At 36.3% G+C, this 12,619-nt stretch overlaps 2 protein-coding genes across 10 annotated transcripts; one reads left to right on the forward strand and one right to left on the reverse strand.

Annotated features, from left to right (window-relative positions):
* The first annotated feature begins 206 nt into the window (after positions 1–206).
* On the forward strand, positions 207–726 carry LOC117929899. Its single transcript, XM_034850345.1, has one exon. It carries the CDS (start codon positions 335–337, stop codon positions 494–496), a length of 162 nt encoding a protein of 53 aa, XP_034706236.1. The 5' UTR covers positions 207–334; the 3' UTR covers positions 497–726.
* A 3,258-nt stretch (positions 727–3,984) lies between these two features.
* LOC117930387 (KH domain-containing protein At4g18375) lies at positions 3,985–10,548 on the reverse strand. 9 transcript variants are annotated; one of them, XR_004653920.1, is made up of 10 exons: positions 10,447–10,548; positions 9,122–9,719; positions 8,080–8,511; positions 7,714–7,971; positions 7,302–7,565; positions 6,910–6,977; positions 6,383–6,452; positions 5,382–5,442; positions 5,211–5,259; positions 3,985–5,118 (listed from the first exon to the last, which is right to left on the reverse strand). XR_004653920.1 is itself a non-coding variant. In XM_034851021.1 (8 exons), exons 2-7 carry the CDS (start codon positions 9,695–9,697, stop codon positions 6,404–6,406), a joined length of 1,647 nt encoding a protein of 548 aa, XP_034706912.1. In that variant the 5' UTR covers positions 9,698–9,719; positions 10,447–10,548; the 3' UTR covers positions 5,670–5,769; positions 6,383–6,403. The 9 variants fall into 9 exon arrangements, 2 of the variants coding, with proteins under 2 accessions (XP_034706912.1, XP_034706911.1); XR_004653921.1 differs by having other exon boundaries at positions 5,211–5,268; XR_004653918.1 differs by having other exon boundaries at positions 5,382–5,472.
* Positions 10,549–12,619: the final 2,071 nt, after the last annotated feature.

The raw sequence follows: 12,619 nt of genomic DNA on the forward strand, positions 1-12,619 counted from the left end.
AGGATGTAAATAAATGAAATTAAGTGTAGTGGTCCAACATTTGTTTTTCCAAATTTGCTTAAAATAGTAATTTCCATGAACAACTCAGATAGGGAAAAAAAATTAAAATAATCATAATAATAACAGTTTGTGCCACTAAATGTATGAATAATCAAGATCCACACCCTCCAACCCGAGTTGACTTTCTCATCATGTGGGATAGGTTAAAGCTTTCCTAATTCTTTCCTCTTTGAATCATCAAGAACCAGAGAGATAGTCTGACAAAAAGAAAAAGGGAGAGTCTACTCTCATAAACCCTCTCGACTACTCAGATAAAGAAGAGAGAAAAGGAGAAATGAATCAGAACATGAGTGCCTTTGTGATCGGAGTGGTAGGGGCAATAATCACCTTGTCTGCTTATTCACAGACTCTCATCTCTCCCACTCAATGTGTCACCGTTGGTCTCCTTGTTCTCATGTTTGGCCTCCTTGTCAGAGAAGGCTTCATCTCTCTCTAGCTACTTTAATTCCAGATCTTAGATATCTCCATCTCATGTAGATGGAAAAAATAAGAATTTCAGCTATGGGGTTCATTTTGGTTTTTACTGTTTTTTTTTTTTTCTCATCCTTCTACTTGGTTTGATTTATCTTTTCTGATGTAATTTGTCTGTGGTACAATTCTGACCCTTGTTGGGATTTGAGGGAAGAATATATGCTTACTGTTTATCAGATGAGATGTGGTTTTGTTTGCCTAGTGTGATGAAAGTGGAAGGAAACTGGGTTTAAAATGCTTCAAATCTCATGCTAAATTCCCAGTTCTCTCCTTCATAGTTTTTCTTTATTAATTCCTGAATCAAGAAGGTATATCGTATGAATGATTGAATTTCCATACTACTTGAGAGAAACTCAGAAACCCCATTTTCTGGTTCTCTCAGCAACTTCTGAGAAATTCCCATCTAATTTTTCTAAATGGAATGAAACCCAAAAAATCCCACAACTATGCTACACATGATTACAGTATCAGACATAGAGCCGGACAACCCCAAAAACCCATAAAAATGAGCATTGGAAATGCAAAACTGAACCTATTTTATGGCCATTTGTGAATTTTTGAGATTGCCAAAGGAAAAAGAATAGGGAAGAGCATCCAAGGGTACTCTTCACTTTTTCACGTCAGCAGTGGTACTAGTGGGGAAGTGACAACTATTATACAACTGTTACAGTAGATGTTGAGTTACTAGCCATCTCGTCCGTCCACCCATCAGCTTTCTCATTGATTACCCAACAACTGAAGCCTGCATGTGGTGGCCCAGCAGCCGCGGCAAACTGCTGAGCGAAAATCTTTCAGCATATTTGGTGCAGCAGAGCCAGTGGTTTTGAACTTCTGATCAGTTTCATCTTTATTCTATGCCTTCAGTTTCCTCCAAACCCAACATCAATGTGTATGCAAATATATAAAAGATTTAAGAGTGATTGGTATGGTTCTTGCAGATTGTTCATGCTTTTAGTCTCCAAAGTGGGATCATGTCCAATGGAAGAAATGGGAAGTAATAGAATCTTACTTCACTGATAATATTTCAAACAAGAAGTCCTCCTCTGTAACAAAAGAACGGATATAATGAGTCATAAGTGGATGAAATTGGTGATGAATGATGATACACCATAAATAGATGAGAAGATTGTGCAGCCAAACTTCCCAAAAGAGCCAGAAACCAAGAAAGAAACTTCACAACAAAGAGATATGCAGAGAGAATGTAAAGGCCAAAGCCAAGCAGCAGCATGCAACTTGGAAGTCTGCAGACTTTGATGAGAAAAGGCTTCGAAATCTGCAGCAATATAATAAGAATGTTACTTCCTAAAGGAAGAGTTCATAAAAAACAAGAGTGATCACCAGTCCACCATAAATAACAAAAAATATAAAAATAAAAATAAAAACCAAAAAAGAAACAAAAGCTAGAGATCTGCAACATCTCAGTCCTTGTATTAGGCATTATCATCATAAATCTAGCATGAGAAGATGAGGTAGAAATGTAGCTAAGAATGACTCGCCGACCACCATTTTTGCCACTTAAATGATGCCCACAACAGTATAAGTATGAGCATGCATGAGTACAATAAAGGGAGTTGCCGGCAAGTCATCCTTGGCTGCACCACATAACCTCATCCCCACATGCAAGACCTCAGATGAAGGAAAAGAAAAGGCAATCATTTGCATCAACCCAATAGAGAGAATCAATTTCAAAGGTGGGAGGTGGGAATTTTCCCAAAGGAGAAACCCAACATTCCCTCATAAGAAAAAGAAGGAAAAGGAAAAAACTAGCAATGTCCCAAAGAGGGGGTCTGTGAAAACAGGTAGAGAAGAAGAAGTGGATTGGACTGAACCCAATCTTAACAGAGCAATGGACGAATGGGGGGTTTTGGAGATGATAAAATATAGAAATCCCACAAAATTTATAAGGAAAATGGCAATGAGTTGCCATGGAAATCCAAGTATTAATGATGCTGGCTTGTACACAGAGGGGCAGGCTTATATCTATGGAATTAGTGTCCTTAACCAATGGGGCAACTCCAAAAAAGTGAGTAACTTGAAGGAAGCATGGAGGTGGATGTGACCTGGCAATGGGGTGCCAAGCCCAAGATATATGAACCCTAAAGATCTATCTGCATCAACTTTGCTTCTTTCTTATAGGGTCATGGACTTTCTGACTGTTTTCTCAGATCTCCCTTATTAACTCATTAATGGCCCCCCTCTGCATTTCTTATTTATTGACTGACTCCATCCAAAAGCTTGGTACCTTTGGCTCCTGATTGGCCTTGGGTGTTGAGTTTTGATGAATCAGATTTACAGATAGGAAAATTTTTTATTAGTTGAAGTTGATGAATAAATCTTGATGACTGAATAAATGTACACAAAGATATGAAGAAATGTGACTTAAAAACTAGATATAAGTAAACAATTTCTGATTAGGTGTCATATTTCGATATGGTACTCAAAAATGGTTTAATAAACATTTCTTCACAATGTGACAATTTGTAATTAGATTTATTTTTTGTCATGGTATTCAAAATTGGTTTTTCGATACGAAAAATATTTTTTCATTTAGACATCTGGGGAGCAAATTTTTACTGCAAACCTTTCATGTTTGTGTAGAAGGGGTCTCAATAGGAAAATTCTATCAATTCTTTATTTGGAATTTTTCTTTGTTGCCATATGTAGAAGGATGTATTGCCCATCAATAGCCTGCTCTTAATACAAAGGTATTGACTAATGACCCTTTTCTTTTTTTTTTCTTTTTTCTTTTTTGTGGAATAATGTTATATTTGTTACCAATCTCTTGACAAAATACAGTGTGTAAATTTCCCAAATGTGTAAAATTTATCATATTAATCGTTACATCTAAAAAAATGTGATTGAATTTATGCTTTTAGGTAATTATTGATGGGGGAAAGCATTCAGTACCTGGTTGTATCCATGAGGTACAATGCCAACTAGCAAGTTCAGTGAGGTCTGCCTGGCCCAAAAACAAGTGTATTGACCTTTACCTAAATTATCTCAATTATTGTGTTGCTGCAAATCTTGCCATATGAAACGATTATATAAAAATTTTAGGGTTGGAGGTTCATTTAGTAATTTTTTTCATATAAAAGTTGGGAAAAGGAAATTTTTCAGAAAGAATTGAAGCTTTCTTGCTAAGAAAAAAAATAAAACAAAACAAAAATATTTAAAATAGCCATTGGGACTCCTCTTATCATTTCTTTTTATCATCTTTCTTACCTCTTTATTGTCTTAAAACCCATTTACATTTACCTTCAACTTTTTTCCCATCAATTTATTAAATTTAAACATATTTTTCTTTCCTCATATTTTCTCTGAACAATATCACAATTTTTTCCAATTCAATGAAACATGAAGATTCTTGTGCATTTATGAAGTAAAATCATCCGTCTACCAAAGCAGAAATTCCCATGTAAAGAAAATTGAGTAAGAACTTGGAAAAGAATCACGAGTAGAACCACTTCTAAAGATTGGAAGCTCCAACCTCCATACATTCATTCAATATAAATTCAAAGTTTACCAGTTTCATAATCCACTTCGAACAAAAACTAATATTTTTATGATCATCTCCCCCCTCTCCTTAAGCAGGGATGGAGAGAACTTCAAAATGAACCCAGAATCAGGTCAAATACTGCAGTTTAGATTGTGATATGATATCTGCAGCAACCATGATTAACCAAGAAAACAGGGGAAGAGTATAGAATCCACATCCAGGACAGACCCATCAACTGCCCATCGTCTATAATGTGCTGCATCTGAGAGCAAAAAATTGTTGTCATGGTGATTCAGATCGATCACCATCCAGTTAGTATAGGTCATTTAACTGTTTCTTGAGTCGATCTTCAGTTAATCAGAGTCCGCGTCCAGTTCAATGTATCAGCAGCCTGGTGACTTTGCACAAGAGAAACAGACAAAAAGGGTAACAAAAGCAAACAAATAGAAAGAGGCGAATCCACATGCTACCACCAGAGGGCCCAATCTTCGGAAATTTTACAATTTGGTGAGGCATCTGCTTATACAATCAAGCAGCCCAAACAAGCCACTAGAAGGAATAACTCACAGTTCAGCAAGGAACACAATCAGAAACAAAGAGAGGGGGAGGAAGTTGGGGAGAAGGGGTGGGGAGATAAGGGAGAGAGAAGGCACTGACAAACAAAAAAGGAAAAGAAGCAAGAGCAAACCAAAGAAAGGAAAACAAGGCATTCACACAAACAAAAGACCAGGAAAAAGAGCGGGTAAGGGAGCGAGAGGGAGAGAGAGAGCCAAAGAATAGGAAAACTAAAAACAAGGCACTGACACTAACAAAGAAACACATACAGCAAGAGATGGAGAGAGAGAGAGGGGAAGGGTAACAAGCCAAAGAAAGAAAAGAAGGCATCAACACTAACAAAAAGACCGAAGGGTGTGGAGGCAAATCAGCAACAATGACATTCATTCACAGTCACAAGATAGAGGAAGAGAAAGCGAGTACAGGAAATTGGTCAATGCATTCATTTGTAGCCTCAAAAATGACTGGCCTGGTCATGATGTGCTTAACGAAGTGTTACCTGCTCTATATGCCAAGCAGAACATTATTCATTGGACCTGCCAAATTAATTGCACAATATAATCAAAAGACACATACTGTAATGACAATTTAAGCAGATCATAAATATACAGAAAAACCTATTACTTACTGATGGAGTCCCAAGATATAGCTATCCCAATCCAGATCAGCCTCCAACACTGATAAAGCTTCAAGCATGCATCAGAATGGTCCACAACATACCTTTCAAGTGAATCCTTCAAAGGAAATTTTGCTTTATAATTACAAGTATTTCACTCAGATGACGGCCTCAAAAACTAACCTGAACAAGCAGAAAACTGCCGGCACCATGCTGTTTTGAGAAATTTGTCTTTATAACCCTCCTTTAGTAGTCAATTCCATCCCATAAGTATCTAACTTTCAACAAATAACATTTCTGAAGTGATTTTAATTGAAAAGAGAAACACTAACAGTATCCAATTTTTATCTGATTGCATTTGCAAGTCAATAAAACTGCCAACAGCAGTATCTCTTGGAAGCATGGAATACGTCTACTCATAATGCATAACTGAAGTTCAAAGATATAGCACCATCCACAGGCAGATTAAGATTTCAGGAAAAAGAAGCCAAACAGGCAAATCATACCCGGAAATAAGCCACACCACATAGACAGGTTTAATAATAATAATATCCCTATCTGCAATATGAAACTGTTGCTATATTTCAGCCTAAGCCATTAAATATTCCAAAATAAGGCAAACATACAACTTAAAATGACAAGCTGGGAACAGTTTAGACTTAGAGTAAACCAATGCTGATACAACTGCAAGAGAAGGAACTAACATGGTATTGTAGTCACATGGAAGTTTGAGCCAAAAATAAAAGATAAGCTCCATAAAAGCATCAAGGTGTCTATATAGGTTCATGGGAGCACAAGCTATAAAGCTTGGCAAATTTGGTTTCATGGACATGGAAAATCTCAGTAGTAAATAAGTTCTTCAGATAAAGTTGGTCCTCCTAAACAAAAGCATCAAGGTGGGCCAGGAGTTTGTCAGACTCTGGTTCATCTGGTCTTCCGGTTTAGGCAGTAGGCTTCATCAAAAGAGGCAGTAGGCTGGCTTCAGGCTTCATAGATCTCAGCTGTTTTAATGGGAAGGGAAAGGCAACAAAAGGGAAAACAAGAACATCAGAATTCTATATACAGGGAGATTGGATAGGCTATGTTAGCAAACTTTCATATGCTAAAATGTGTCTACCACGTTTCAAGGAATTTCCAGTTAATTTAGTTGATAAGAAAAAAGATTGAGAAAAACAACAGTTTACCTGCAGTTCCCATGTCAAACTCTAGTATCCATAGCTTTTCCGCCGAGAAGCAGGGTTCTGACCAGATACCCTATAAAAATGAGCTAAAATTCAGGATCCATGGGAGTTTAAAAGCACCAAAAGAAATCAAAACGACAAGAAAAATATTGTTCTCACAAACTGCCTTGAAAATGAAAGTTACATGATTAAGGGGATTCTAGCACTTTTTTCACAAGAATAGCCTTATTGAAGTAACAATGTTTAGCTGGATCACAACTAGAAACCCTCCAAAACATGCAGAGGAAAGAATGGATATTGGGAAAACCAGCATTTGAACCCAAAGATACATAAATAACAATTGCCACATATCCAATCAAAATCTCTCCAGATTCATGATCATAAGGGTTTAACTAAAGGCTTCATGCCAGCCATCAACCTAATGCAACCCTCTGTTTTCTAGATCTGGCACTGCATGTCGACCAATAAGAAGTACATCTTAAACAGGCATCCTCAGACCAGGAGAAAGTAGTTAAAGAAGCACATCTTACCCAGAACCACCACCGCGTCCTGAAGAGTAGCCACCATAAGCTCCATAACCACTACCACTACCACCAATCTGTGATAATATACAAATACAGATATAATTATAACCAAAACAAGAAAAAGAAAAGTAGTAGCTGAAGAAAATAACCGAGCAACCGATTAAGCAATAACATTTCTTAAGCAGACTGCAAAGCAGCTTAGAAAGTGCATGGGAAGAAGATGTAAGTTAAAAACATATATGTATTGAACCAGGAGATGAAGCCATAGCCACCAGATACACCAACCACTAACTGAAACATCTTCTTAGAACAGATGTGAAAACAGGATGAGAACAACAGGATCTTTTTCTTTCTTTCTTAGTTTCTTTTCCATATATAAATACACTCTAATAAAGTACCTGTGAGCCATAACCTCCATAGGCATCAGCTGCGGCCAAATCACTTGAGCCACCATATCCACCAGAATAAGAAGGTCCACGTCCATGTCTTTTATTATCTCTGCCATCATATTTTAAACCATCTGAACCATCTGCTGCCATGGGGAGGTATGGAAGAACTGGCACAAATGCAGACACTGCACCCTCCCTATCAAACAGGTTTGCTCTCAATCGTGTTGTTACTTGTATAAGAGCATCCTTAGCAACATCAAGGTCTCCAGCAATCTATTACTCATGAAAAAAATAAAACCCAAAAAAAAGATCCAGTTCTTATATCAACATATTTGCAACCAATTTTAGCCTACAAAAAACAGTGAAATGATAAAATAAAAAAATAAAAAAGTACACATAAAAGCACTATATTGGTGACTACCTGAACCATTTCATCATCTTCAGATGCAACTTTAGGAAGATTTTCTTTAGAGAGTATGCGAATGTTAGCTTTTGTGAGTTTCCTCATCTCAGTAATGATAGCTCCTCCTTTACCAATAAGACAGCCAATCCGTGAGGTTGGCACAAGTAGGCGGGTAGTGAATGAAACAATGCCTGAATCTCTTTCAACTTTCTCACTGCATCGGGGTTGCAGGCGCACTGCTGCTTCAATAGTTGGGGAGAATGTGTCTTCAAAGAACTCTTTTGCTGAAATACCATTGGTTGAAATATTATAAAAAATCATCACAAGATCAGCAGTTCTATGTGCCCACAAAACTTACACATGCAAACAGGATTTATTGCTCACCTCTTTTGCTGAAATAGCTATTAAGCAATCATCTGCTTCAGCAGCTGAAGTACTATCGACTTTTATAGCTGCCCCAGACTCCTGCCTGATCTGATTTATGATGACACCGCCCTTCCCAATCACACCACCAATGTTTCCAATAGGACAAACCAAACGAAGAGAAAATTCCTTTGAAGATGCCTCATCTCGTGGGGCTGAGTAAAGGGAGCGTGACCAGTCTCCACTGTCACCTCTGTACCCTCCATAAGTACCAACCAATGGAGCTAGACCCATGATTGGAGCACCAGAAGTTGGACCCATAAGTGAACCACCAGATGAGTATCCAGTGGGCACAGCAGAAGCAAGCAAGTGTTGGGACCGGGATGGATTGTCATGAAGACGAGATGCAATTTGATAAAGAGCCTTCCTAACAAGGGAGGGTTCTCCGGAAATCTGAAGCCCAACACAAATAAAATAACGGAATAATATGAGGTTCATTTCCTTTGCAAAATCCAAATATAATAGGAAGAAGATCTGAACAAAAAAAGGGCACCCCCAAACCACCCCATCCCTCCAAATGCTATTTGAAATGAAAGCTGATGCATGCATCATCAGCATGGACCAAAACAGGTTTTTGTGACCAAGGACATAAAGTACAAACCCATGAGCAACAACTCATACAAGGATGAGAAGCATGTGCCTTATCTCCAAATATTCTTCCCTCAAAACAATGATCAAGATCTAAACAAAGAATTTAAATTACCGAACATAATGTCCAGCAAGAAGCATGTTACCTTTGATACTCCTAATAAAATACATAGCTTTTAACAGTGTCAAATGTTACAAGAATGGGATAATGCCTAAAGAAGCAGCTTATTGAAAAACCAAAAGATAACAAATTGCCTACACTTCTCATAAATGGTAGCACTATTTCATTCAGCAGGAAACTCTTTTATTATTTGAATCTAAGTGCCTAAATGAGGTGTTATTAGCAATTAAAAAAAGAGCAATGTAATTGCACAAGCAGAATAATGAAAATTGCAACTAAATTTGACCAAATTACCTGAACAAGCTCATCGGAACTCAATGCACAAGAAGGTAAGTGATCATCCTTTAGAATGCGAATTTGTGCACCACTTTCACTGCGTATACTCTGAATTATCTGTCCACCTTTCCCAATAACACATCCTATCTGATCAGATGGCACAAGAAGCCGAACAGTAACTTGGCTTGCTTCTTCAGAATCCTCGCCATGCACCTCCTCTGAAACAACTCTGTCATGCACCCTAAAGAGAGCATCCTGAGCTGGAGAAACAAAAGTATCTGAATCATCAAAGGCATTGGTCTCGTCACTGGAGCTGTAGATAGTGACCACACGCTCCTCACATCCTGGCACAGTCTCACCAATCCTAATCTTAGATTTAGTATCTACCCTCAGTTGCTTGACAATCTCCCCTCCCCGCCCAATTATACTTCCAATCTTTCTTCCAGGGCATAAATACCGATATACAGTATCCTCTGGTTCAATGGTAAATGGGTCCCTATCATCACCAGGATTTCTCCTCTTATTTCCTCCATTATCACCATAATCAGATTGGGAATGGGCTCGCTTTCCATAACTATTCCTCTGACCAGCCATCGTGAAAAAAATGACTTGCTATCTGTTTCCCAATCAAAAACAAAACATCATAACAACAATAAAAGAAACACAACCAGCAATTAATAGCTGAAAACAATGTAAAGATATACAATCAGCGACTTAATGAGTCAGCAATTTCAGCCCACAAACTTCTCTAGCACGAAAAAACAAGGAGTCGACTTTACTCCAAACCAAACTATGACATAGGAATAAAATATAGAATCAAAGAAGAATCTTCTTTAACTCTTGCTTCCTGTTGTAAACCCTAGGGGAAATAAGGGTTCATACATTATCCACACAAAAATCTATGTTCAGAGGAGTTACCCAAACCACATCTCCCCATGAAACAAACCCGAATCGCACACTTCAGTTCCAACAGAAATTTCACCCACATAGACACGACACTTCACCCTCATCCTTCACGGCCCGCATACAAGAAAAATAAAGTAATAAAATAATCACTCGTGAGAAACATTTTCGCTCCGACCAAACAAATGCAAATCACACAACTTTAAAGTCCCAAAATCTCCAAGAGCAGCTCCAAAAAACAAATAATTTTGTAAACATTAGTCAAACAAACAGAACAGCAAAGAACGTTGAGGAATTGCAGATCTGAACAAATAATTAACCTTAAACCCTAAAACAATAAATACGAAACCAAAAATAAATAAAATATATACGAGATAAATGAATAAATACGGTGAAAAAAAAAAAACGAACAAACAAAGAAAAATAATGGATTTGAGTACCTTGAGGTTGGGGATGGAGATGGAACCACAGGGGGTGAGATTTGGGGGAAAATCGGTTTTCTAGGGTTTTGACTGAACTCGTTTTGTTTTTATTTTTATTTATTTTTGGGCTCTGGTTCTCTGCTACCCACTCGGTAATATCGGATGAACCGGCCATCTCATGGCCGTCGGATTAAGCGAAATTGACTATGATGTGGAAATTACTAAATTAGGAAGGAGTAAGTTGACTTATCGCAATTGCTGTATGAATATCTCATTGTATAATAAACATTTTTTCAAGGAAGAAAATCCACAAATTCTATTCTATTTGAAGATATTTCCAAATCTCGAGCCAAAGTTGCCGAACTTTGTAATGTTTTTAGAAAAATTTGACCTTCGAATCGTATACCAAGCTTCGTATATGCTTATTTTAGTTAATAATTTACTAGTTTATTTGCTTTCTTCTAATAAAATAATTAATTATTCATTCTTGGAAATATGATATAAAATAGAAATATAAATTTTTTTAAGAAGCAACTTTTTATAGTATGTTATATAATAGAGAAAAAGTATTTTTTACTAATTCAAAATTCGATTAAAAAAACCTTCAAAAACCTTATAAAATTTGCTTTAAGTAATAGTATATTGTCGTTTCTAATTTGACTTTTAATTATTTTTTAATTCAAATATATATATATATATTCATTTTTTACCAAAATTTTTCTAAAAATAAGCCTTTCCTTCATTTTATCTCCACATTTGAAGATGTGCAACAAGGGATTGGCTTTTTATAATTATGATTTGATCCAATGGTTTATTCTTGATGTATTTAAATAAACAAAATTTGAAAGTGTCTAACACGAAAATAAATAAAGTGAAATCTAATTTTTAATAAAAATCAATCAACGCATTTTATTTAAAATATCTTTATAAGATTGTTGGTACATTAAGGTCACGTATTTCATTTTTACTTAAATACCTAAATTTGTCTAAGTGTTAAATTGTTTTTAATTCATTTATAAATTATATGAAAATTTGAATCGAGGAAAAACCCATGTTTTTCCAAGGTTGATGAGCTATTAGCGAAGGTTTTTCGACCTTAATCTGATTAGGATAGAAGGACCGAAATTGAGCTGAATAAGCTCAATCGATCAAAAATGCTATAAAAAAAATGGCAAAACCTTGGTTTGACCGATCAAGGCTAAACTCAATGAGTTGAGTCAATTGAGCAATGATAACCATAGCAACTAGTAGTTGTTCGAACTCAAATCGCATTCAATGACTAATTAGCTTACAACTCTTATTTAAAAAGCTTAAAACTTCTCGTATTAATGATGAAACGGTTCTAAATTATTTTTTGAATTTTATTTTACCATTGATAGAGTGTTTTTAGGGTACACTTGGTTTTTACTTTAAAATTTGCATCTCATTTTAGTGCACCACTCAACCTTAATTTATTTGTATTTCATTATATCAAATTGTAAACTATGAGTTGTATTCCTATTAAATATGTTGCGACGGCAAAAGCTTTCATGCAAATATCGTTAATCAATAACATATGATGTACACGAAGGTTTTAATATGGTTTAGTCGACCATGTTTACATCAATGGATAAGAGATAATCATAACCAGATACGATTATTAGGTTTCCGAAACATCCCATATTTCCCTACTCTTCGTATTCCTACCATACTGAGATAATAAAAGTTATGCTTAAAGGAGAAAACACTCAAGAGGGGGGTGAATTGGGTTTTTAAATAAACTTTTTCAATACAACAAATTCAAGCACAATGTAAACAAAAAATAAAAATATAGAATTAGAGAATTCAAATTCGAATTTTATAGTGGTTCAGCACTTCTTTGCCTACGTCCACTCTCCTCAATCTCCTAACCGAGTTATGGTTCCACTAGTTCGAAGTTTCAACCAAGCTTCCAATCCTTTACACTTGGGTTTCGGCTCTAATGGGCTATTACACAATCTCTCCAAGATTCACACCACTTGAAGTCTTTGACACTAAAGTTTTACAATAAAAAATCTCTCAACCTAGTTCAAAAATAGCTCAAATACAAAACAAAGCTAGGATGACTCACAAAGGTGCACTAAAAGATATGCAAGTGATGATTTAAATGCACTAATAAAGAAATGAGAGCTTTTAAGCCAAAAATATGTAAGTAGACAATTGATTGTAGGTG

The sequence above is a fragment of the Vitis riparia genome, chromosome 14 (genome assembly GCF_004353265.1).
Source record: "Vitis riparia cultivar Riparia Gloire de Montpellier isolate 1030 chromosome 14, EGFV_Vit.rip_1.0, whole genome shotgun sequence".
Taxonomy (NCBI): Eukaryota; Viridiplantae; Streptophyta; class Magnoliopsida; order Vitales; family Vitaceae; genus Vitis; species Vitis riparia.

Bases quoted from the DNA above. Each gene is read 5' to 3' on its own strand.
- LOC117929899 (XM_034850345.1), top strand. From the start codon at position 335: ATGAATCAGAACATGAGTGCCTTTGTGATCGGAGTGGTAGGGGCAATA.
- LOC117930387 (XM_034851021.1), bottom strand. From the start codon at position 9,697: ATGGCTGGTCAGAGGAATAGTTATGGAAAGCGAGCCCATTCCCAATCT. The intron at 8,512-9,121 runs GTAATTTGGTCA...GTTGGGCTTCAG, and splicing joins GTTCCGATGAGCTTGTTCAG to ATTTCCGGAGAACCCTCCCT. The intron at 7,972-8,079 runs GTGAGCAATAAA...TCAGCAAAAGAG, and splicing joins TAGCTATTTCAGCAAAAGAG to TTCTTTGAAGACACATTCTC.